The sequence below is a fragment of the Phocoena sinus genome, chromosome 8 (assembly GCF_008692025.1).
Source record: "Phocoena sinus isolate mPhoSin1 chromosome 8, mPhoSin1.pri, whole genome shotgun sequence".
Lineage (NCBI taxonomy): Eukaryota > Metazoa > Chordata > Mammalia > Artiodactyla > Phocoenidae > Phocoena > Phocoena sinus.
Window position 1 is genome coordinate 32,831,682 of NC_045770.1, and position 25,904 is coordinate 32,857,585.

The 25,904-nt window shown below is 35.2% G+C and overlaps 1 protein-coding gene across 2 annotated transcripts in view; it reads left to right on the forward strand.

The window, feature by feature from the left end:
• The window catches only part of PGR (progesterone receptor), a 100,874-nt gene that overhangs the window by 28,617 nt on the left and 46,353 nt on the right, over positions 1-25,904 (forward strand). For both annotated transcript variants that reach the window (XM_032641400.1, XM_032641401.1), the window contains exon 3: positions 9,246-9,362. In XM_032641400.1, the coding sequence (XP_032497291.1) occupies positions 9,246-9,362 (117 nt within the window). The remainder of the gene's footprint in view (positions 1-9,245; positions 9,363-25,904) is intronic.

Consider the following 25,904-nt stretch of genomic DNA (forward strand, 5'->3'; position numbering starts at 1 on the left):
ATCTAAAAAGATCTTCCACCTTTTTTTTCTTTTTCAGGACTTTAACATTTTTAAGGAGTCCAGGCCAGCTGTTGTAGAAATTCTCACAGTCTGGATTTGTCTGATTTTTTTTCCACATGATTAGATTCAGATTAAATATTTTGAGAAGAATCATACATAGGCCAGTGGTTCTCAAGCACTCTGGTCTCATAATCTTTTTACATGCTTAAAAATTATGGAGAACCCAAAGAGTTTTTGTTATGTGGATTATATCTACCAATATTTGTCATATTAGAATTAAAACTGATAATTTTTAAAACATTTTTTATTAACTCACTTAAAAAATAACAAACCCATGAGATGTTAATTTTCCAAACCAAAAAAATTTAATGACAACAGTGACATTGTTTTACATTTTTAAAAGTCATTTTAATGTCTGCCTTAATAGAATGCAGCTGTGTCTCATACCTTTGTCTACATTTAATCTGTTGCAATATGTTGTTTTGGTTGAAGCATATAAAGAAAACATGGCATCACACAGATATGTAGTGGGAAAATAGAGGAGTTTTTTAACAGTCTTTTCATACTTCACAGGTGGTGGTCATTTCCTTAGAGATTGCAAAAGGGTTATATTCTACTTCTATTATTCCTTCTAATTTTATGAGCTATAAAATCTTTTTATTATTTCTCTCTTCCAAAGGCAATTTAGTAATCTTAAAATTTATACTGGAAGACCTATTAGTTGCTTAATTATTTCTTTTTAATTATCAATTTTCAAAGTAATGAGTTTATGCCCTAGCAACCTCCAGTAGTTTCCAGTGAGTTCATTTTGTACTCATGGCTTTTTATATAGTCAATGTGCTTTAATCACTTAAACTATATGTAGTCAATGTATTTTAATCACTTAAACTATATTCTTTTTGATGTAGAAATTGTCTTATCTTTGGTCAATGTGGCTTTGACACATTTCATTAACTCTCAATAATGTGAAACTCTGTCACAACAAAGTATCCCAGTCCTGCATCAGCCACTTCTCCAAGGAGCCCTGGTTGCTTTCAGATGAAAATGATATTAGACTTGACGATCAGTCTGGATCCTAGTGTTTATTGCGGCTATGGTTGTTTTTGCTTCTGGGCATTTTCAGTGGACAGACCTAGAAAATACATCTTTTTGAAAAAGCAGGGCGATCATGAGTTAACACCAAGATATCTCAAGCTTGGCACTGTTACTATTTTGGGCCAGTTAATTCTTTATTGTGGGGATTGTCCTGTGCATTGTAGGATGTTTAGCAACATCCCTGGCCTCTCCTCAGTAGCACATAACCCCTCAGTGTGTAAAACAAAAGTGTCCCCAGGCATTGTGAAATGTCCCAGAGTGGAGGTGGGGAATGGAGGCAAAATTGCCTCTGGTTGAGAACCACTGGTTTACACTCACATTTCTAGTAACATTAAAATAGTTCCCTGATTGTTTTATACACACACACACACACATATTTTTTTTTCAAAGTACCAATATTAGCATGACCTTTATTCTTCCATCCTCTGCATGAAATCTTAGTCCAATCATATAGTTTTTAATCAGAACAATCTTATCTCAGGATCAAAATGTGCAGGCCAGCAATACAGTAAAAATTACAAACTCTCATCTAATTTAGGATTTCTCCTTTGCCCCAGCTCAGCACTGCTTGGGGCCTGGGGCCTGAAGCCTGCAGGGAAGAAAGAACAAGATCACCTCCTTCTCACCCTGCTCACACTCATTAAAACCGATTAGCAGCTGATTTTGACCTTTTCAGGTCTAAGGCATGGGAAGAGGGGTTGAAGGGAAAGGCACAGTTGTACACGGCAGGTACATACATGACTGTCACTGGAGTTCTCTGTTTGGTAGATGATTGTAGTTGACTCTTTCTCTGGCAAGATACTTTGGTAGGATTCTTGGGGATATTTCACTGGGAAGCCCCAACTGTAATCCTGCAATGCAGGTGACGCCTCTTTTCTTTTCTGGACTCCTTAGCCTCTGGACTTCCAGTGGTCAGCCCTATACAGACTCCCTCTGTTGGACCACAATGCCTTCTAGGCTATTCTCATAGGTGGAACCATTTTAAAAAAGAAAGAAGGAAATTTTTTATTGACATAAATAGCTTCAGAAGAGTGCTCAAATTAAAGGTGTAGATCTTAATGAATTATCACTAAGCAAACCATGGAAACCTTGTTACCATAACCCAGGTCAAAAAATTTTTTAAATCATTAGCTTTCCAAAAGTCCCATTGCACCCCTTCTAATCACTCCCTAAAAGTAACTGGCTTCTAACATCATAGATAGTTTTAACTGTTTTGGAACTTTATATTAATGGAGTCGTACATTTTCCTGCATCTAGTTCTTTCATGTAACATTATACTCATGGAGTCCATTCACATTTTTGCATGGGCTAGACATTCATTCTCATTACTGTATGATGCATTCATTGAATGAACAAAATAGAGTTTGTTTATACTTTATGCTGTAGATGATCATTTGGGTTGTTTTCAATTTGGGACTATTTATGAACACAGTTTCTATAAAGTTTCTTGTACAATTTTTTTTTCATATGTGCATACCTATCCTTACAAGGTAAGTTTTGTATGTGCCTCTCTGATGATCCTGGGGATTTCACTGGTCCTGGACCAGTATTTGTTCCGTGGCGCAGGTTTATACACCGTGTGGTAGTGAAAATCATCTACCGTAAAGACCAAGATTTTTGTTTGTTTGTTGTTTTTAGTCGTGGATAATAACTCCTATCCCAACTCAAAGTTTCGGACAGATTCCTGGCTTCGATGAAATATTCTTTAAAAATATTTTAAAAATATTCTTGGTAGTGTTTTTGATCACTATTTTCATGAATAAGACAGCCTTTAGAGAGTCTCCATTTTGTGCAAACTTCAGTTCCTGCCCCTTTCTCCCATTAAGCCTGATGTCACATATCTCAAACCCTCGTGGGCTTCAAACCCCAGCTCTTGGCTCCTAGATCCTATATCTGCATCTGAAATGTTTTTGCATTACTGCAAAGTTCACTCAAGTTTACCCCTCTGGCTTTCATATCTTTCATTTTTCTGACTTATGAAATTCCCTTCCTTCCTTCCTTCCTTCCTTCCTTCCTTCCTCCCTTCCTCCCTCCCTCCCTCCCTCCCTCCCTCCCTCCCTCCCTTCCTTCCTTTGCTCTTCCTTGACTGTAATTTGACAACATGCTTCTACCATAGTTTATCCACTATTTGTGTATTTGTGGTGGAAAGAGTGTTCCCGTTTGCACTAGCTTATATTACCTCAAGCCCAAATTTTGGTGGGTTATATCATACATTTTCTTCTTTGCTCCTTTATCTGTTGAACATATACTCATTTCTCCTGTCATTTTGCTACATATTTCCCTCTCCTTTTCATAAAAAGCCATGAAAAATTGTGACTTCTCTCAAACTAAATTGAAATGTGTTCACTTGTGCTCGGAGAGGCAACACAAATACTATAGATTTCTTATTTTAAAGGTAAATCTCTTTCTAGCTTATAATAAAGAGATTCATTTCAATTAAAATGAAATTTTATTTGTCCTGTACCTAAAATTTTTGTACATCACTACAAATAAAATGATCATATTTTAATAGTGCTAATCATATTTTAATAGTGCTTTTATTTTCACAGAATATGATTTTTTAAATAACAGTAACACAGAGTTATATTAAAATGTTAAATATAGAGACCAATTAGAAACAGTATATAAATATAACCATTCAATAATCCCTATTTTACATTGTTAAACATATGTTTTTCAGAGATAGTTTAAAATATCTATGTTTTTGAAAAGTTAGATATTAAAAATAAGCTTGTTAAAGGCTCTACATGTAACTTATTATTTACTGGTATAAAAAGGCAAGGAATTTACTGAAATAAAAGGCATTCTGTAATAAAAATAAATGTTGAAAGGTGGTAAATAAAAATCTGGAGCAAGTGATTTTTATGACAATAAATGAAATATTATTATAGATCTTATATTGTTGATTAGAAATATATTTATGACTGTTGGTGAAATAATGCATATAATTAGGTTTACATGTATTCAACAAACATTTACCAAACTCTTACTAGACACAAGGATCTAAAGACCTAGTTTCTAAGGCACACAGCATTTATAAGAGGAAGATATGGAAGGTGCAGTTGCACAACAGAAGAAAATCCACACCTTTCTAGGATCAGTCAGTTAAGACCAGAATTGAAAGATGAGTAAGAGTTTGCCAAGCAGATAAATTTGGAAAAGCGGGGAGAGTCATAGAGACATTAGAGAGTTTGGGGAAATACAATGATGTTGTACAATGCAGTACAACTGGAGCATAAAGAAAATAAGAGAGTAAGTAAGTAAAAAGAAAAGACATAGTAGTTAGTACTCACCTTTCACTTTTCCCACCATAAAGGAGGTAAGAGGTTTTCCAAGGAGAAAGACTTCAGGTAATAATTCTCTGGTTTTCAACAGGGGCAAATGCTGTATATATTAAGAGGGAGATGTAGACAGTATCTCTTATTTGGGTAAACTCTCCTATTTTTGATCATTATGCCCCTCTTTCTGTTTGTGGTGACCCATAGCTTATAAATACTCCTGAATGTCTTGTAACTCCTGAGGGTGACGGTGTAGGTAGACTGCAAGGAGGTTAGAAAGTAGAATGCATAGAGTGGTTTAATACAGTAAGTTTTTATAGACTCATTGTATAGTGACAATGTTATGTTGGACTCTGGAGCAGTAGCAATATGCAATTTGAACCATCAATCTGTGACTTAACGAGAAATCAGCAAGTGGATCTGGACGTGGATGTGTTTTTCGAAGCCAGGATATAAATTTGGGACTACTGTCTGAAGAAAAGTGGTAGCAACAGACGTTATGTTGGATTTGCACCCACCAGAGTTTAGTATTTTGCAGACTTCCCAGATAATTTTGTAACAGAGCCAATGCTTTTAGGTGTGAACTTTCTTCATCTGCATATACAGCCAGGTACTTGGTGGATTGACACATGTAATGGAGTGGTCCTTTCTATATCCCTTGCCTTCTTGGTGGCTCTGAGTCCAGGCCAAGTGTTGTGGTAGGAGGCAAGCCTGGGCCCCATGCCAGCTTATTTTAGTCATCTCTAGTTGGGATTGGCTGGCTGCAACATTTCTTAAGCCAAAAGATCTCTTAGAGAAGATTAACCTCTAACTATACCCCCTGTATTTGCTTGCATGATGCTGTAGCTGCTTTGCAGTGTTGACAGCCCAAAATTAGTGTTAAACGTAACCATAGCCTAGAGTGGACTGAGCTTCCAGATTTTATTGTCATTCCATTCTTTATATAAATCTATGTTGATATGAGTCATGCCAATTCCTCAAGGTAGTTAGTGACTTCATGCCGGTAGCTTTAATTACCAGAGATATTCCTTCCCATCAAACATGCAATCTTGAAATGCTTATCGGTTTTGCCCCCAAGAGTTATAAGGATTGCATTCTATTTGGTAACTATAATTTCTTTATTTATACTTAAATATATATTTCAACTTATTTAGAACTTGTTATCAATCCTTTCACACCAGACTTCTTCTCTCATGCATTCTCAATTGTAACTCATCGATTGTTGGCTAGGTTACATCTCTAGGAATCTCTTTAGGAAGAGTAGTATATCAGGGCCTTATTTCCTGATTTTACGCATATTTGAGAATGTCTTTCAATTGCCTTTAAAAGTGAAAAACTTGGCTAGGTACAAAATTCTTGGGTCATATCTAGAACAGATCTACCTGTATTTGGCATTTAGGGATGTGATAATAATCATAATTGTAGTAGACAGTCATTAAGTACTTGCTATATACCAGACTATCCTAAGCTCTTACATGAGCTCATTTAGTCCTTAAATGTGGCCCAAGGTACTAACATTATCTTCCTTTTACTTGCCATAGGTCACCCAGCTAATAAGTAGTGAGGTTGAATTTCGAACTTAAGCAGTATTGCTCCAAAGTTCATACCCTTAACTTCCTATACAACCTCTTGGGTTAATTAAGCTAAAATGTCTAGTTATGTGACCTTAAGCATGTTACTTATCTGTGCCTCAGTTAATTTTATAAAATGGGAGTAATAATACCTCCCAAGGTTGCTGTGATGATTAAATGAGTTAATATATGCAAATAGCTTGTAACAGTGCCTAGCACATAGTAAGTGCTTAGTAATTGTCTGTTGTTATTATTATTATTATCCTACAGATTGTAGGTTTCAGATATGAGCTTTTTGCGGTACACGGGCCTCTCACTGCTGTGGCCTCTCCTGTCGCGGAGCACAGGCTCCGGACGCGCAGGCCCAGCGGTCATGGCTCACGGACCCAGCCGCTCCGCGGCACGTGGGATCCTCCCGGACCGGGGCACGAACCCACACCCCTTGCATCGCAGGCGGGCTCCCAACCACTGCGCCACCAGGGAAGCCCCAGATGTGAGCTTTGAACAAGCAATCTGACTTCAGTAACTGCTCTTCAGCACTGCAGTATACGCAGTTAAGATGGCGTTTCAATTAAGTGGGGAAAAGGGGTTATTCAAAAAACAGCGTTGGGACATACTCAGTAAACAATAAGTATTTGTTGAATTAATGAGGATTTTGTAAAAGTGCATATATATTTACTTAACAAATATTAACAAATAGATGTTAAATACCTTCTAGGTCTGTGTAAACAGACTGGAAGAAAACACGAAAATGAAAATAGTTGCATGATAATGAGATTGTAGATGATTTTCTGTTTTGAATTTCCTACAAAATTTCTCTGATGATACCATTTATGAAATGAACAATTTGACCAGATAATCACTAAATTCTTGTTCATATACTTTAAGTTTGAGGTATCTACAGAGAGGTAGCTGGAAGGTCAGAGCTCAGGATGAGATTTTGGAGCCATGCAGAGATGATGAGACTACCCACCTAGTGTGTACAGTGGAATACAACATATAAGGAATAGGCAAAGGAAGAGGGATCAGCAGTGGGAACTTAAACTGAACTGTTGTAAAGAAGATGAAAAGTCAGAAGAGACATGCTTCAAATAAAATGGGGGACAGGTGTGGAGAGAAATCACCCACGGCAAATTGTACAGAAAATCAAGGAAGAATTCACCGTATTTAGGAATGAAGAAATCTTTGACGACGTTACTCCACTTTATAAGAACAGTGAACGTATAAGCCAAATTACAGTATGCTGAGGAGTAAAGGAAATTGAATAAAGACTGTAAATATAGATGACTTTTTCAACACCTTAGATGACAAAGAAAGGGATGAAGTCAAGGAGACTTTAGTGAGACAGTTTCTTTTTCCTTGATGCTGGAATTTTTGAAATGGAAAAACTTGAGGAGAAAGGAGGACATCATTGGAGGGGCAGAGAATAAAGATTTTAGGAGAGAAAGGGGGAAATGGATGGTGAAGATTTGAAAGCAGGTAGGAAGGAATGGTTTCAGGGACAGACTGAGTGCCCTCTAATGGGGACTCTGAAACACTGAAAGGGGTACTGTTGTAAATCATTTAAGAAACAGAAATGAGAAAACTCAGCAGCATTGCAGCTGCTGATGGTTCAGGATTTGTTTCTGGATATTCATGACAGAGGAGTAGAGAGTAGAACAGCCTCCCTTCAAACAATTACATCTCTGACACTGTTTGTTTAAGTTTGTTCTCTGGGTGGCATGGAAAATCTTGCTTTCTATTGTCTGTTCTCTCTTCTTGTAAGAAATCAGTGTAGAGTCTAGATAAATGATGATAGATCAATAGATAGATAGATAAACTTACACACACTTTTACTTCCACACTCACTCCTGCAGCCTGCAAATATAACTTGTGGAAAAAAATTAAACCATAGTTAGATCGGAAAGTAGCATGCAGTACATTCTGCTCATCTAGTGGGCATGGATGTGAAGCTTCATAACTGCCCTTTATTAGGAGGAAAGCTCCATGCCCAGGACTCCTAAACAAGAGAATGAATACTAGTATGTGAGAGTACATGAATATAAGTTTGTGGAGGAATACATTTTTAAGAAAAGACTATCTGTTCTTATCCAAAAATACCCCAGGTCAAGAACCATTTTGTTATTAGCTATCCCATAGACATGGCCTTTTTGCCATTCGCCATTGGAGCATAACCTTTTCCCTGCTCAGTTAAGCACACATTTAAGGTACCTCTGTGTTCCTGTATTACAAACTTTGGCCAAAAGAGTGGATCTGATTTTAATGTAGACTAATATAAAATACTATAGGAAAATTCCATAATTTTTAAAATTATTTTTTTATGTTTAAGTATGCTGATGATATTAAAAGTCTCACAGTCTGTTTCATAGGAATTTTTTGGAAAATAAGAAGTGCCAAAGCAGTAAATTTTCTAGTTAATAAATATTTACATGTTTAAGCTGAAAATTTTTTTTTCATTTTTGTTTAAGTTAGATTGCTCCATGCCTTATTAAATATAACATATTTTTGGTTTAAATAATCATCATCGTTGAATATTAAATTCTTATTCCAGACTTTTGGAAGGGTATACGTGGTTTCCCCTACACAAAATGACCCCAGGATCACGTTTTACCCTTATTTTTTTATAATTCTTCTGTCCTCTGCTTAATTGAATTCTTCTCATTGTTTTAAATTTTTCTCCCTTTGTCATTATTTCTATTATCCTGTTTTTTAATTTGTAGCCAAAATAAACCAGACAATAAAGTCAGTACAGTTAATGACATTTTTTTTACATGCTCTTCAAATTCATGAGATCCTTTAAGAGTGAGCTAGCTCCAGGATTTTAAGAATTAAACACATAGGTTTTATAAAAAGCCTATTACAGAGACTTCTTTAATTGTCTGTATCTGTTTTCTTGAAGGTTTATATGTCAAAAAGAAAAGGTTTTACTAGAACTTGCCTATCTTAACACACTAATGCTTATCATCCACATATAGCTAATCTTTAAATAACAATGATCTAAGAGCATTCTGATGCTGACGCCATTAGTAAGATGAACAGAAATTTTTTACAAACTATTTTTAAAGGAGTCCTAGAATTGGTTTCCTAGCTGTGTTTCCCCTCATTTAGGCTCCTGAAGGCATGGGTAAAATATTAAGCAAGTTTGGAGCATTACCAGCATTCAGCTATGCAAGCAAGAGGCTGGCTGAGACAGTCATGCACTTGCTAATGTGCACCTCTCCTCTTTTTCAGTTGTCACTGCATAAACTTTCCGGTGGTCTTTAGATATTATAAAAATAATTTTTACTTTTTTGTTTTTTAGGGCAGCATAACTACTTATGTGCTGGAAGAAACGACTGCATTGTTGATAAAATCCGCAGAAAAAACTGCCCAGCATGTCGCCTTAGAAAGTGCTGTCAGGCTGGCATGGTTCTCGGAGGTAATGATGATGTTTTCATCAATAACGTACTGTCTGATATTTACATTATAAGACGGTGGGTCAGAAAATCCTAGTTTTCTTATTTCTGTCTTGATTATTGGTGTCTGGATGAAGCAATCAATACCATCTCATTAATGCTGTGGATTTCCAGCATGTTGAAGTTTGCTATAGAGAAGTAGTAAACCTCCATTTGTCTGTATTGCCTATAAGAAGATGTTATGGGATGTTCACCAACCTCTCATTAAGTGACATGGTTGGAGTTTAGGCTCTGCTACTCACTGCCTATGCAGTCTTGAGTAAGTCACCAACCCTTTCTGAGCATCAGTCTCTTTGTCTATAAAATGAGAATAATGAAGTCCCTTCCAGCTCAAAAACTGACTCCATGAATTGCTTAAGTACATTAATCTCCATCCCTTCCTCTCTCTCTCAACCCTTCCCTTTCTATTTCCCTCCCCCATTCTCTTTAAGTAACTAGACATTGCACACTTACACTTACCAGGTACTATTTTAAGTTCTGGCAGTGTTAGCAGCAAACAAAATGGACCAAATCCCTGTCTTCATGGAGCTTACACTCTGGGGGGAGGAGCAATAAATATATATGTCAAATGATGATAAGTGCTGTGGAATGTATTAAGCAGGGTCAGTTAATGGGGAGTATCAGGGAGGAGAATCACTCCTGAACCTTTACTCTGATTAATATTTTCATTTTCTTTAGTCATTTCCTAAAGCAATAATGTCTCTGAAATCCTAAGTTGGATGTTATAGTTATAATTTTCCTAACAGAGGTTTAAAAAACTCATAACTATTTAAATATATATTCAGTATACCACCTAACACAGATCACGTACTGTAAATGGTATGTGTTACCTTCTGAGAAGGAGTGTATGAGACCAATCTGTTTTGAATGCCCACTGTGTTAAGCACCCTGCTTAGTTCTGTCTTTGCTGCCTGTGAACATGATACAGTCTAATCAGTAATAAAATAATTATCAAACAGAAGAGTAGGTGATTTAAGAGAAGTTCCAAACATTACTATGCAAGTAGAGCAAAAGAATGAATTAATTCTATCTGAGGGAGTTGGCAAAAGCTTCAAAGAGGAGGCTTTCAAAGAGTGAATAGAAACTTTATAAGTGGGAAAGGAGAAAGGTATTTACACTGAAAAACGATGCATTCATTGACGATTTTTCTGGAAAGTCAACTGTTTACTGGGAACAGCAAAAAATGAAGCTTGAAAGCTATCTTGGGCCAGCTGGGATCTGGAGTTTGAACTCTATTCTGTATGCAGTGGAACCAGTGATCTTTCTAATAAACCATCTGTGGACCATCCATGGGATAAATCCCAGATTTCTAAATGCAGCACATGGGCCCTTTCATCACCTAGCAACTGCTCTCTTTTTCTAAGCCCTACTCCCACCAATCCTTGGGGAACCCGACACTCCAGTCACCAACTTTCACTGGTCTTTGCACACATTTGACTTTTTCCTGCACCATTCTCCTTTCACTCCTTGTGAACTGTTACATATCCTTCATATTAAGTTCATGTGTCACGATTTTGTGAAATCTTCCCATCACCCCAGTCAGTGCAGGGGCAGGGGTTTTGTGGGGACACAGTTCAAAGTAGTGCTTTTCATATCTGGGGAGGTTAAAAGCCCTTGAGCCAGCCTGGATTGGACCTTGCCCTGATTGTACTTACTTCAGCATTCCTACTCTTGAAATGCAAGGTTGACCAAAGTGGAAGTCATGAGACCCAGCCACCCTACCCCAGCCCACATGAGGCACCAAGAAGTGACTCTCTTCCCATAGCTTCTTGTATACCCTCGTTATAGTACTCACCTCAATGCTTTATAACTGTTTACTGGTATCCCATTCAAGGATTTTCTCCTAATCCAAGATTGAACTGTTTGCAAGCAGGAATTTCATTTTGGTATTTTACCACCAAAGTACTTGTTTAAGAAGTGCTCACTAAAGATTTGTGACTATTATTTTGAAGTCATTTGAAGTACAGGTCTCTATACATTCTTGAACATGAAGTCCAACTGTAGTCATTTCCAGGACACAAGAAAGAGTGTTTGGAGGAGGCAAAGGGGATATGCTCTAATGTAGTGTTTTTCACTTTGAGGAAGGGTGCTAGCCCTTGAAGCAGTCTTCCATTCCGTGATTGCATTTATTTTAATGGTCTTACTATTATAATGGAAAAGTGATTTAAGATGGACCAAAGTAAAAATGATGAGGTACCCAGCCACTGAGAAACTTGGGTTTGTTCAGAAGAGAAACTTGGGTTCCAGCCATCAACAAGACAGATGCCCAGTAAGAAATAGAGTAACAAGGAGAAGAGAACTTCAGAGAAGACTCAGAACTGGGATGAAAGGGGAGGATGTCCATTCTAGGGACATAATCTAAAGTAGCATCAGAGCAGGGTCAGCAGCAAGACCACAGAGCTGTTGTAATTGACTTCAGCCCCAGCCTCAGAGATTAGAAAGAGAAATAGGCAGAAATATGAGCATATAGTCCTTAATTTTCTTGTGTTCCCATCACGTTCGCAAGGTTCTCTGTTACCATCCTGTGTCTCAGTTCTCCTGAAATCTTATGGATTTTTCTCCCTTTGCATAATTTATTTCAATCAGTAAACTACCTTTTATTGCTGGTGACCATAAAGTTTATCATTCAAATCAGGATACAGCTGAGAATAAAATGGAGCATAGGGATAATTAAACTAGTATAACAGATGTAAACTGACACTGTCCCAGGCTATCTGGACCACAGGGCAAGTCCCAGGTCTTTCCAATTAGAAGATGCAGATGTGTACTGACCAAAATGAATATGTAAACTTCTGGGAATGTAGCTGAAATAATCAAGTGTTTACTTATATAATATTTCATTTATTATTTTAGTTAAACACAAATATTTTAATTACATACAAAAATCTATTGATTTTCTACTCTCACATTTTATAAACAATTTTATTCCAACTAATTTCACAAACCTTTGGCAGCAGGACCTTTCCTCCAGTAGAGCCATTTTTTAAGTCAGCTAATCATTTCCCAGAGTTCATCAGCATTTTATCCAAAATGTTTGATATGTAGCACTTCTTGAATTCATATACAGTAGTAATAATATAATTGGAAATCTATCCTAAGACAAAAATACCTATTTATATAAGTTTTAATGATTGTCCTATAAGAGGTTTTTTTTGGTGATTTCCCCATAAAATAAACACTTGCTGTATTATTTAATTGTGGAATATATCAAGCCTACCAAAATATTGAATGAATAAACACCTATGTGTCCATCACTCAATTTTTAATATCAGATCATTTTTCATATTTTCTTCATTTTTGTGTATTTTATAAGGAATAAGACATTACAGGCAATTTGAACTTCTGATTTGTCCTTCCCTAAACCCATTAAGTTCATTTCTTATTCACAAATAACCAATATGCTGAATTATTGCTCAACATATTCATACTCGTAATTCTTGTATATGAATTCTTGAGTCATGCAGTACAGTATTGAATATTTCTAAACTTTATATACATGGCATTACACTGTACATGTACTTCTTCAATTTGCTTTTTCACTCCATGTTGTGTTTTTGAGATTTGTTTGTATTTGTACATGTAGCTAGGGTTACATTTTAACTTCTCTATGATACTTCATTTTACAAACATTCCGTGGTGTTTTTCACTTTCTTCTATTAATGGATATTTATTTCTAATTTTTCATAATTATAAAATATGCAGCAATAAACATTCTTTTACCTGTATCTTTATGCATATATTTGAGAAGTTCTCTAGGTCGTATATCTAGAAAGGAATTAAGTCTGGTTCACTAAGATATTATGTACCTTCAAACTTACTAAATGTTACCTAATCACCAAATTACCCTCTGGAGTCTTTGCTTCCACCAATGTTTGAGAGTTCTTGTTATTATGCATCCTTACCTGTACTTGGTATTTTCAGACTTTAAAATTTTTCTAATTCGATGGTCATAAAATTGGTGTCCAATTTCAATTTAATTTTTGTTTCCTGGATTAGTGGTGAAGGCAAATATTGCTATCTTTATTGGCCATTTATATTTCCTGTTCCATGAATTAGCTGTTCATATTTATTGGCCATTTTTCAACTGGATTGTTTATCTTTTTTCTTATTGATCCATACAACTTACCTCTATACTCTCTACTAGTCCTTTGCAATCTATGTCTTAAATTTTTGCCTTATTTATGATGTCTTTTTTCTGATTTTTATATAATCACGTATCAGTATTCTCCCTTTATATCTCTTAACCCTGAAATCATACAGATAATCTACTAAAAATCATCTAAAATCTTATAAGTCTGTTTTTCACACTCATGTCCTTAACCTACCTACAAGTATCTTCTTAGGTAGGGAGGCAAGAATAAAACCTTATTTTCTATATGGATAACCAGTTGCCAGAGCACATTTATTGACACATGGTCTTCAGTATGTTTCTGATAGTGCACTCCTGTAGAAGTAAAAATGTTCTCAACCTTCACCCCCAAATCAGGTCTATTTATAAGCAAATTATACATATGTACTACTATCAAATTATATTATATATTAGTGATGCTTAATTTCTTTTTATTTCCTTACTAAAAATATAAAAAGTAATTGTAATATTTTTCTGACAGTACTCCAATTACAAATTCCACTGGAATTTGTAATACATTTCTGTTATATATCTAATTTCCTTATGTGTTTGCTTTTCTTCCTGGCTTCTCTGTTCTGTTCCATTGCATATACCTGCACCACTACCACACACTATGAAATATTACAGGTATCAAGCTACATATTGATACCTGGTAGAATAAGTCACCTTAAGTTACACTTCTTCCAAATTGTTGGCTTTTGTTGGCCCTCTAAATTGTTCTTTTAAAGTGATGCTTAAAAGATTTATTCATAATGGTATCTAACACTTAAAACCATGAGTTCTTACCCCTGGGAATTAGCTATATATCAAAATTCTTTGCCTCTTTTTTTTTCCATCAGATAACCTTTACAATTCTGTGGTCAGCATCACACACTGAGAAATAGCATAGTGGTGCATTTAATTATTTCATAAGTAGGTTTGCACAGAGGTTTATTAGAAAGAAGCTGGCAGCACACCCTGATGTGTTGCAGTCCTGATGTTGTTCTTCCTGGGATAGTCAGTGGTAATAGTCTGGAGGTCAGCAACCTAACTCATGGAAACCAGGAAGAAGGTAGTCAATTTATTGGATTAGATTCTAATTGCTAGTCCTGTAATAAATTTCTGGAGTAAGGGGGAGTGTACTTGTGGTCTACTGAGAATTACAACTTATTTTAAAAGACGATAAGAGTTGCTTAAGGTTCAATTCTTCAATAATTAGAAGAGTTTCACCAAAGTAATAATTTGCCTATACACTACTGAAAGTAGAGCCCATGTTCTCTTCCTCCCTTGTTTCCTTCCATCTTTCCTTCTTTTTTCTTTCCTTCTTCATGTTTGTCACTTTTCTTAGGTTTCTCACTTCTAATAGAGTCCATTTGAATAACAAAAGATGAAACAGAAGAGAACATTGACTATTGTAAATAATGCTGCAATGAGCATAGGAGTGCATATATCTTTTTGAGTAAGTATTTTTATTTTCTTCAGGTAAATACCCAGAAGTGGCATTGCTGGATAATATGGTAGTTCTATTTTAGTTTATTTGAACACCTTCATACTGTTTTCCACAGTGGCTGCACCAATTTACATTCCCACCAACAGTGCATGAAGCTTCCCTTTTCTCCATATCCTTACCAACACTTGTTATTTCTTGTCTTTTTGATGATCCTGACAGGTGCGAGGAGATATCTCATTGTGGTTTTGATTTTCATTTCCCTGATATTAGTGATGTTGAGCACATTTTTGTGGCCATCTGTATGCCTTCTTTGGAAAAATGCCTATTCAGATCCTCTACCTATTTTTTTAATTGGATACATGATTTGCAAATATTTTCTCCCATTCAGGTAGTTGCCTTTTCATTGCAACATATTTACAATAGCTACAACATGGAAACAACCTAAAGTGTCCACTGTTGGGTGAATGGATAAAGAATATGTGGTGTATATTATATATATACAATGGAACATTATTCAACAATAAAAAAAGTGGAATCTTACCATTTTTTGGCAACATGGATGGGATGAGACTTAAGGGCATTATTCTAAGTGAAATAAGTCAGACAGAGAAAGACAAATACTGTATAATCCTCACTTATATGTGGACCTAAAAAAAATGAGCTCAAAGATACAGAGGACAAATTGTTTGATGACAGAGGCAGGGGATGGGGGAGGGTGAAATGAATGAAAATGGCCAAAAGGTACAAAACTTCCAGTTATGAAATAAATAAGTTATGGATATGTAATGTACAGCTTGGTGACTATAGCTAATAATACTGTATTGTATATTTGAAAGATTCTAAGAGAGTAGATCTTAAAAGTTCTCATCACAAAAAAAAATAGTTCCACAAATGATGAATCATCATGTGGTATGTCTAAACTAATCTGATGCTATATGTCTATTTTATCTCATTAAAAAAAGAGAAAGAACTTTGAAAACCTTTTAAAAGAGTTAATAATCTTATGTAGAATATCAGAGATCAGAAATATTAATGTTTTTGACATGTCATGACATAGATTTGCAGAACGTTCTTATTTGCTTCAGCAGCTATGTTCTGATTATGAGAATTATGTTTGAGTTATTTTGGTCTCTTAGTTGCATATGATTCTTGTGGTAATGACTCACTTCCCTTACCTTCACCAGGTCACAGTGAACTTTTGCATTTTGTTCATTGCTGTACAGTACTGAGTAGGAAGATAGTTCATTCTAAAGGATGGTAATATATCTTCTAATTTAGGTGTTCTGCTTCTAACTTATTTCCTTTAGAAAACATTTTGTGTAATGACTCAGAAAAATGTTTTTCTGAAATGAATACAGCTCTTTATTTTGCATTTGTGGTAAAAATGCTGAACTATTATAAATAATTCGCTCTTTCAAAATAAGTAGCTTTCTACATAAAGGAGTGATTAAATGCATAGTTATATTTGCTGATGTTTTTTAAAGCTGGAGACTATTTTTATTGGTTTGTTTTTGTTTTGTTTTGTTTTGTTGGTAGAGAGCCTTATCCTCAAATTTTAAAAGGTTATGTTAGAAAGCAGTTTCTCTCTTACCTCCTCCTACACCTAGATTGGCCTCATTCTCTGGGCAAAGATAATAACTTTCTGGGCTGCAGAGTACAGGTTGTGTGGTAAAGTTGGGTTTCTTTTCTTTTTCTTTTTCCTCCTCCTACACTTGAAGCCAACAAAGCCTCAATTTCTTTTCTGAAGAATTCCAAAATTCTTGAATTTGGGACACTTAACACCGCCTTTTCTGGAAGTATAAGTGCCTACTCTCTGCCTTTAATTACTATAAAAAATGAAATCTGCCCTCTCAAATGAAGGAATTGCTGTGGGTGATGCCTGCCACCTATCTCTTTAGAACTCTCCTGGTCTTCCTTTTGTGAGCACCTCCTTTTCCACCCAACCCCTTGTGTTTGCATCAGCACCCGCCAGAGACAGTATCTCTCACACTGCTCCCCCACTTTACTGCATTGAAACCTGCAGCTAAATAATGTATTTTGGTCACTGCCTGACTGTTCACCCTAAACGCCATCCCATACACACTCGATAAGGATATTCCTTAGAATATTTATTCTCACTTCTTTGCTTTAAGTTTTATGGGAGTTTTCGGGGACTGCTTTTATGGCTGCCATCCTGAACTGTTCAATTGTATCTATCAGTATCTACTATTCTCTAGACACAGAAAAAGTCAGGATTGAAGGGTACAAAGATTCCCTTCCATATGCAGTCTGATTTGTTTGAAAGATGGAGGTGTTTACTCTTTTAAAAACAACTCTAATATACTTGTTGGCAAGTACCTATTTTAATTTTATAGCTCCTATTCTCTAGTATTTTTTGAAGTATTTTGATGTGGGAACTAGAATTAGATTCTGAAAAAGGGAAAGCAAGCTAAGTCAGTGCTATAAGGGGTTGTGAGAGCATAGTCCCAGTGAACTGATCCCAGCAACATCATCCTTTTGCTAATCCAAAGTAACAACATGTATCTAGACATAACCTAATGTTGGGATAGTTGCCTGTAAATTCACCCTAACTACAGTGATGCTTATTATGATTCTCATAATGTCAAAGGATTTGCACTATTACTTAATTGTCTGCTGAGCTTTACCCTCTATTTCCCCATTTGATTCTCAGAAAGCTTTCTGGATGCCATAAAACTTACATTTCAGTATCCAACATAATATTCTTCTTTTGCTTCTCTGCAACAGGTCCCATATTATCTCATGAGCACTTTATGTCTCCATTCAATATAAAATTTTTTTGCCAGAAATTTAAAAAAATAGCAGAAAGAGAGGCCATGGCAAAGTAAACAGCACTCATTTCAGAACATGATCTAGAAATAATACTCATTATTATTTTATTCAGTCTAATACATTTACATACATGTTTAACTATTTGCTCAATTTTTTTCCTAACTCAGTGCTTCATTTCAGTTTCTTTATTTTAAAAATAAACTTCTTATATCTTCTGTGGGAATTTGTTAAAGTCATTTTTTCCACAGAAAATATCTTTATTTCAGTTTTAATTTTGAATAATAATTTTGCTGGTTATAAAATTTGGGGTTGACCTTTTTTTTCCCTCTACACCTTAACAATGTCAGTCTACTGTTTTCCAGCTTGTATCATTTTTCTGAGAATTCTCCTGTATATCTAATATTTGTTTCTTTGAGGTAATATTTTCTCTATATTTGTAGAAAATGTTTTTTATACTCAGTTCTTCAATTTCACTGTAACATAACTAGTTATAAATTTAGTTTTATTTGTTCTACTTGGAAATCATTGCGATTTCTAAATCTGAGAATTAATGTCTTTTATAAATTCCGGGAGCATCAAAACCATCCCAGTATTCTTCAAACATTGCTTCCCTCCTCATTGCCTCTTCCTCCCTCCAGACCAACTGTTAGATGTATATTAGACTAGCGCATTTATCTTCCATATCTCTTTATCCTTTCTAACATTTCCTGTATCATTATCTTTCTATGCTATATTCTGTGTAATTTCATCAGTTCTGTCTTCCAGTTCACCATTCTTTCATTTTAGTGATGGTAGTTTTTTTAAACATTCTACTTGGTTCTTTTATAAATTTGTCTTTTTCTTTTTACTAGCTTTTCCATTTCTTATGTTTTCATCCCTTATCATATATCTTTAATAATTATAAAATACCTATTGCAAATATTTGTATTTAATAATTTCAAGGTCTCATAACTCATAATCTGGTTATGCCATTCTGGTGTGGTGGTTTAAAAATATCCCTGATCATTTATAGGGTTTTCCAATGATTCTAGTGTAAATACTCGCCTATAGTAAATTTCAGGCTGCCAATAGTTTAAACAACTGACTCTCAAAATTCCTGAACACTTAACAATGTTTTCACAAGCCAGTATGAGTCAAATCCAGAACACTGTTCATTCTTTCTGCTACTTCTCACTCATTGTGTCCTTTGTGATTTTAATGTGGTTATAAACTCATGTTTGGCAGAGTTTAATTTTTTGTAAAAACCTGTGTGGCCTTAATTGAGGGAGTTTCTCTCCAGAAAGAATTTTCATTTTATTCTTCCAGTTACCGTAGGGATTTCATCAGCGAAGGACCACTTTTCATATTCACTTTTTGCCTCTAGGTTTCCCATACCTTGCAGGTAGAATAATTTCAAGCTTCATATCTGGGTGAGGGAGCCCTATGATTAAAAATGATCAAAGGAGAATTTTTCACATACTGAGCCAAGGATGAAACAGGCATGCTTCCTTTTCATGTCCCTTTGTCAGTGAATAAAAATGTTCTTCATTTTGGATTCCTTGATGTTTTGCTGACTTTTTGAGGAGCTTAGATATACATTTAAAATAATGTTGGTTATGTTTTGTCCATCATTTTTAGGTGTTCTGGAGAATATTTATGTTATTTAATTTTCTACATTTCCAATAGGAGAAGTTTATATAAAATTTTATGCCAATTCTAATCAAATATATTAACTCCACCTTAAAATTTTTAATTTTATCAACAGTTAGAAAAGGATTTGCAAAACACCTCTAAGAGATCGTATAGCATTGTAACGAAGAGTAAGAGTATAGAGTCAGAACAAATGGGGTTTGATTTTAACTTCCCCACTAATAGCTGCTGGACCTCAGGCACAGACATCTTTTATACATCTTTATTTTCTTTTCTATTATGACCACATAATGAGAGTTATTATGAGGGTACATAAAATGATACATCTAAAGCATACAGCACAGTGGCTGGCATATAAAGGTTTCTTAGTGATAGCTTAAAATATCCTTTATTCATAACATCACTTAATACAAACTCTATCATTGGCAGACTAAAGGTTTAACTAATGCAAAAGAGATTCTTGTATCTTCTAAAAGTGTTTCATTATTTCTTTTCAAGAAGCATTGAAAAATCAGTGCGGGTATCTTGGAATTGAAATTAATTTACACAGTCATAGCTACTAGAGGTATTTAGTTAACATAATAGCTATTAAATAGTTATTGTATATACTTATGTTCTCAAACCATGTTTCCCATGGGAACATAATCTGAAAGAAATGGTATATGTTTTCACATGGGAGAAAAATTTTCTGAATGATTGAAAATATTCATTAATTGAAGATTCTTTGTTTTGGTTTTTTTCCTTTAGAGGAGAATGTTCTATTTATTTTGATTTTTAGAAGTGTTTTGATAAGCTGCTTGGGATAGAGCTGGGACCCCAGGAGCTGTAACCCATGCTGGGTTACAAAAGATATTTGCTGATTTTAACCATCAAAGGCAAAGAGGAGAATTTGTGTGGCTTAAGATGAAGAGAAGGAGGTAGGAGAAGTGAGGTGAAAAAGGGAGGTGGAAGTGAGATGCTTACTGTGTGTACTACTTCCCTTGGCCTCATGAAAATCCTATTAAAGCATGGGAAATGTGTATATGGCCCTTCTCCCTCAAATCTGTGTATAATGTCGTTGTCTTTTTTTTATTGAAGTGTAGTTGATTTACAATATCGTGTTAGTTTCAGGTGATATAGCAAAGTGATTCAGTTATATGTATTTTTTCAGATTATCTTCCATTATAGGTTATTACAAGATGATGAATATAGTTCCCTGTGCTACACAGTAACTCCTTGTTGCTTATTTATTTTATGTACAGTAGTTTGTGTCTGTTAATCTCATACTGCTAATTTATCCCTCTCTCCCTCCCTTTCCCCTTTGATAACCATACGTTTGTTTTCTGTGCCTGTAGGTCTGCTTCTGTTTTGTATTTAGATTCATTTTGTATTATTTTTTAGATTCCACATTTAAGTGATATCATATAATATTTGTCTTTCTCCGACTTACTTCAATTAGTATGATATTCTCTAGGTCCATCCACATTGCTGCAAATGGCAATATTTCATTCTTTTTAGGGCTGAGTAGTATTCCATTGTGTGTGTGTGTGTGTGTGTGTGTGTGTGTGTGTGTGTGTGTGTATATACCACATCTTCTTTATCCATTCATCTGTTGAAGGACATTTAGTCTGCTTCCATGTTTTGGCTGTTGTAAATAGTGCTGCTATGAACATTGAGATGCATGGATTTTTTTCAGATTAGGGTTTTTATCTTCTGACAAGAGCTTAATATCCAAAATATACAAGCAGCTCATATAACTCAATATCAAAAAAAGCAATCCAATCAAAAAATGGGCAGAAGACCTAAGTCGACATTTCTCCACGATGGCCAGCAAGCACATAAAAAGATGCTCAACATTGCTAATTATTAGAGAAATGCACATCAGAGCCACAAAGAGATATCACCTCATACTGGTCAGAAGGCTATCATCAAAAAGTCTACAAATAATAAATGGTGAAGAGGGTGTGGAGGAAAGGGAACCCTCTTACTCTGTTGGCTGGAATGTAAATTGGTACAGTCACTATGGAAAACAGTATGGAGGTTTTTTAAAAAACTTAAAGCCACTAGGTGATCCATCAATCCCATTCCTGGATATATAATGCCATTGTCTGTAGGCTTCTAATTTAACTGAAAGTAAATCTGACATTCCAATTTATTGTCCTTTGTTGAGACCTGCTTCTTTTGCCTGAATGTGTTTCTTAATCCTTGATTTTCAGTAACTTCATCAAAATTTAGCTCTCGCTTAACCTATTAATTTTCTTGAAACAAAGTAAGCCCCTTTTGATCTGAAAATTCAAGTCTTCTTATATGTTAGCAAAGTATTCTCTTAATATTACTTTCAAATACTTTTTTTCTGTTTCATGTCTTCTTTCTCTTTTTCATGGTCCCTAATAATAATCTGTATGTTGGCTCTCTGTTTTTTCTGTCGTCCACACCAATCATTTCTTTACTCACATTTTAATCCTTTTAAACTTCATTTGACAATTTTTCTCAAAATGTCAGTCCAAACTTCATGTCCATGGTTTAGTATTCACACTAGCAGTTCTCCTTTCTTATTCTTCTGATAAGGTTTTAAAATCTACAATGACTTTATTTTTTTTTATTTTTTTGTAATCTAAGTATAGTTGATGTACAATACTATGTAAGTTACAGGTGTACAGTGTAGTTATTCACAATTTTTAAAGCTTATACTCCATTTACAATTAATATAAAAATTGGCTATATTACCCATGTTGTGCAATATAACCTTATAGTTTTTTAATATTTTTATTAGAGTATAATAGTTTTACAATGTTGTGTTATTTTCTGCTGTGCAACAAAGTGAATCAGCTATGTATACATATATCCCCATATACCCTCCCTCCTGAGCCTCATTCCCACTCTCCCTATCCCACCCATCTAGGTCATCATAAAGCATTGAGCTGATCTCCCTGTGCTATGCAGCAGCTTCACACTAGCCATCCATTTTACATCTGATAGTGTACATATGTCAATGCTACTCTCTCACTTCGTGCCAGCTTCCCCTTCCCCCACTGTGTCCTCAAATCCATTCTTGACGTCTGCATCTTTATTCCTGCCCTGCCACTAGGTTCATCTGTACTGTTTTTTATCAATTGCATATATGTGTGTTAGCATACAGTATTTGTTTTTCTTTTTCTGACTTACTTCACTCTGTATGACATAGTCTGTGTCCATCTACCTCATTACAAATAACTCAGTTTTGTTTCATTTTATGGCTGAGTAATATTCCATTGTATATATATGCCACAACTTCACTATCCATTCGTCTGTCAATGGACATTTGGGTTGCTTCCATGTTCTGGCTATTGTAAATAGAGTTGCAATGAACATTGTGGTATATATCTGTTTTTGAATTGTGGTTTTCTCAGGGTGTATGCCTAGTAGTGGGATTGCTGGGTCATACGGTAGTTCTATTTTTATTTTTTTAAGGAACCTCCATACTGTTCTCCATAGTGGCTGTATCAGTTTACATTCCCACCAACAGTGCAAGAGGGTTCCCTTTTCTCCACACCCTCTCCAGCATTTATTGTTTCTAGATTTTTGATGATGGCCATTCTGACCAGTGTGAGGAGATACCTCATTGTGGTTTTGATTTGCATTTCTCTAATCGTTAGTGATGTTGAGCACCGTTTCATGTGTTTGTTGGCAATCAGTATGTCTTCTTTGGAGAAATGTCTGTTTATGTCTTCCGCCCATTTTTGGATTGGGTTGGTTTTTTTTTTTTTTTTGATATTGAGCTGCATGAGCTGCTTGTATATTTTGGTGATTAATCCTTTGTCAGTTGCTTCGTTTACAAATGTTTTCTACCATTCTGAGGGTTGTCTTTTTGTCTTGTTTATGGTTTCCTTTGCTGTGCAAAAGCTTTTGAGTTTCATTAGGTCTCATTTGTTTATTTTTGTTTTTTATTTCCATTACTCTAGGAGGTGCATCAAAAAGGATCTTGCTGTGATTTATGTCATAGAGTATTCTGCCTATGTTTTCCTCTAAGAGTTTTATAGTGTCTGGCCTTAACATTTAGGTCTTAATCCATTTTGAGTTTATTTTTGTGTATGGTGTTGGGAAGTGTTCTAATTTCATTCTTGTATATGTAGCTGTCTGGTTTTCCCATCACCAGTTATTGAAGAGGATGTCTTTTCTCCATTGTATATTCTTGCCTCCTTTATCAAAGATTAGGTCACCATATGTGCGTGGGTTTATCTCTGGGCTTTCTATCCTGTTCCATTAATCTATATTTCTGTGTTTGTGCCAGTACCATACTGTCTTGATTACTGTAGCTTTGTAGTATAGTCCTGAAGTCAGTGGAGCCTGATTCATCCAGCTCATTTTTCTTTCTCAAGATTGCTTTGGCTATTTGGTTTTTTTGTGTTTCCATACAAATTGTAAATTTTTGTTCTACTTCTATGAAAATGCCATTGGTAATTTGATAGGGATTGCATTGAATCTGTAGATTGCTTTGGGTAGTATAGTCATTTTCACAATGATGATTCTTCAATCCAAGAACATGGTATATCTCTCCATCTGTATGTAGCATCTTTGATTTCTTTCATCAGTGTCTTACAGTTTTCTGCATACAAGTCATTTCCTCCTTATGTAGGTTTATTCCTAGGTATTTATTCTTTTTGTTGCAATGGTAAATGGGAGTGTCTCCTTAATTTCTCTTTCAGATTGTTCATTGTTAGTGTGTAGGAATGGAAGAGATTTCTGTGCATTAATTTTGTATCCTGCTACTTTACAAAATTCATTGATTAACTCTAGATAGTTTTCTGATGGCATCCTTAGGATTTTCTATGTATAGTATCACGTCCTCTGCAAACAGTGACAGTTTTACTTCTTCTTTTCCAATTTGGATTCCTTTTATTTCTTTTACTGCTCTGGTTGCCATAGCTAAACTTGCCAAAACTATGTTGAATGATAGTGGTGAGAGTAGGAACCCTTGTCTTATTCCTGATCTTAGAGGAAATTGTTTCAGTTTTTCACCATTGAGAATGATGTTGGCTGTGGTTTGTCATATATGGATTTTGTTATGTTGAGTAGGTTCCCTCTATGCCCACTTTCTGTAGAGTTTTTATCATAAATGGGTGTTGAGTTTTTGCCAAAGATTTTTCTGCATGTCTTGAGATTATCATTTGGTTTTTATTCTTCAGTTTGATAATCTGGTGTATCACATTGATTGGTTTTTGTATATTGAAGAATCCTTGCATTCCTGCGATAAAGCCCACTTGATCATGGTGTATGATCCTTTTAATGTGCTGTTGGATTCTGTTTGCTAGTATTTTGTTGAGGATTTTGCATCTATGTTCATCAGTGATATTGACCAGCAGTTTTCTTTGTTTGTGACAACTTTGTCTGGTTTTGGTATCAGGGTGATGGTGGCCTGGTGGAATGCATTTGGAATATTCCTCCCTCTTCTATATTTTGGAAGCATTTGAGAAGGTAGGTGTTAGCTCTTCTGTAAATGTTCGATAGAATTTCCCTGTGAAGCCATCTGGCCCTGGGCTTTGTTTGTTGGAAGATTTTTTATCAGTTTCAATTTCAGTGCCTGTGATTGGTCTGTTCATATTATCTATTTCTTCCTGGTTCAGTCTTGGAAGGTTGTACTTTTCTAAGAATTTGTCCATTTCTTCCAGGTTGTCCATTTTATTGGCATAGAGTTGCTTGTAGTAGTCTGTCTGATCCTTTGTTTTTCTGCCATGTCAGTTGTTACTTCTCCTTTTTCATTTCTAATTCTGTTAATTTGAGTCTTCTCCCTTTTTCTCCTGATGAGTCTGGCTAACAATTTATCAATTTGTTTATCTTCTCAAAGAACCAGCTTTTAGTTTTATTGATCTTGCTATCATTCCTTCATTTTTTTTCATTTCTTTCTGATCTGATCTTTATGATTTCTTTCCTTCTGCCTAACTTTGGGGGGTTTTTTGTTCTTCTTTTCTAATTGCTTTAGGTGTAAGGTTAGGTTTTTATTCAAGATTTTTCTTGTTGCTTGAGGTAGGATTGTATTGCTATAAACTTCCCTCTTAGAACTGCTTTTGCTGCATCCTGTAGGTTTTAGGTCATATATTCATTGTCATTTTTTTCTAGGTATTTTTTGATTTCCTCTTTGATTTCTTCAGTGATCTCTTGGTTGTTTAGTAATGTATATTTTAGCCTCCATGTGTTTGTTTTCTTTACAATTTTTTTTCCTGTAATCGATATCTAGTCTCATAGTATTGTAGTCAGAAAAGATGCTTGATATGTTTTCAATTTTCTTAAATTTACTGAGGCTTGATTTGTGACCCAAGATGTGACCTATCCTGTAGAATGTTCCATGTGCATTTGATAAGAAAGTGTATTCTGTTGTTTTTGGATGGGATATCCTATAAATAGCAGTTAGGTCCATCTGGTCTAATGTGTCATTTAAAATTTGTTTTCCTATTTATTTTCTGTTTGGGGGATCTGTCCATTGGTGTAAGTGGGGTGTCAAAGTCTCCTCCTATTTTTGTCTTATTGTCAATTTCTCCTTTTATGGCTGTTAGTATTTGCCTTATGTATTGA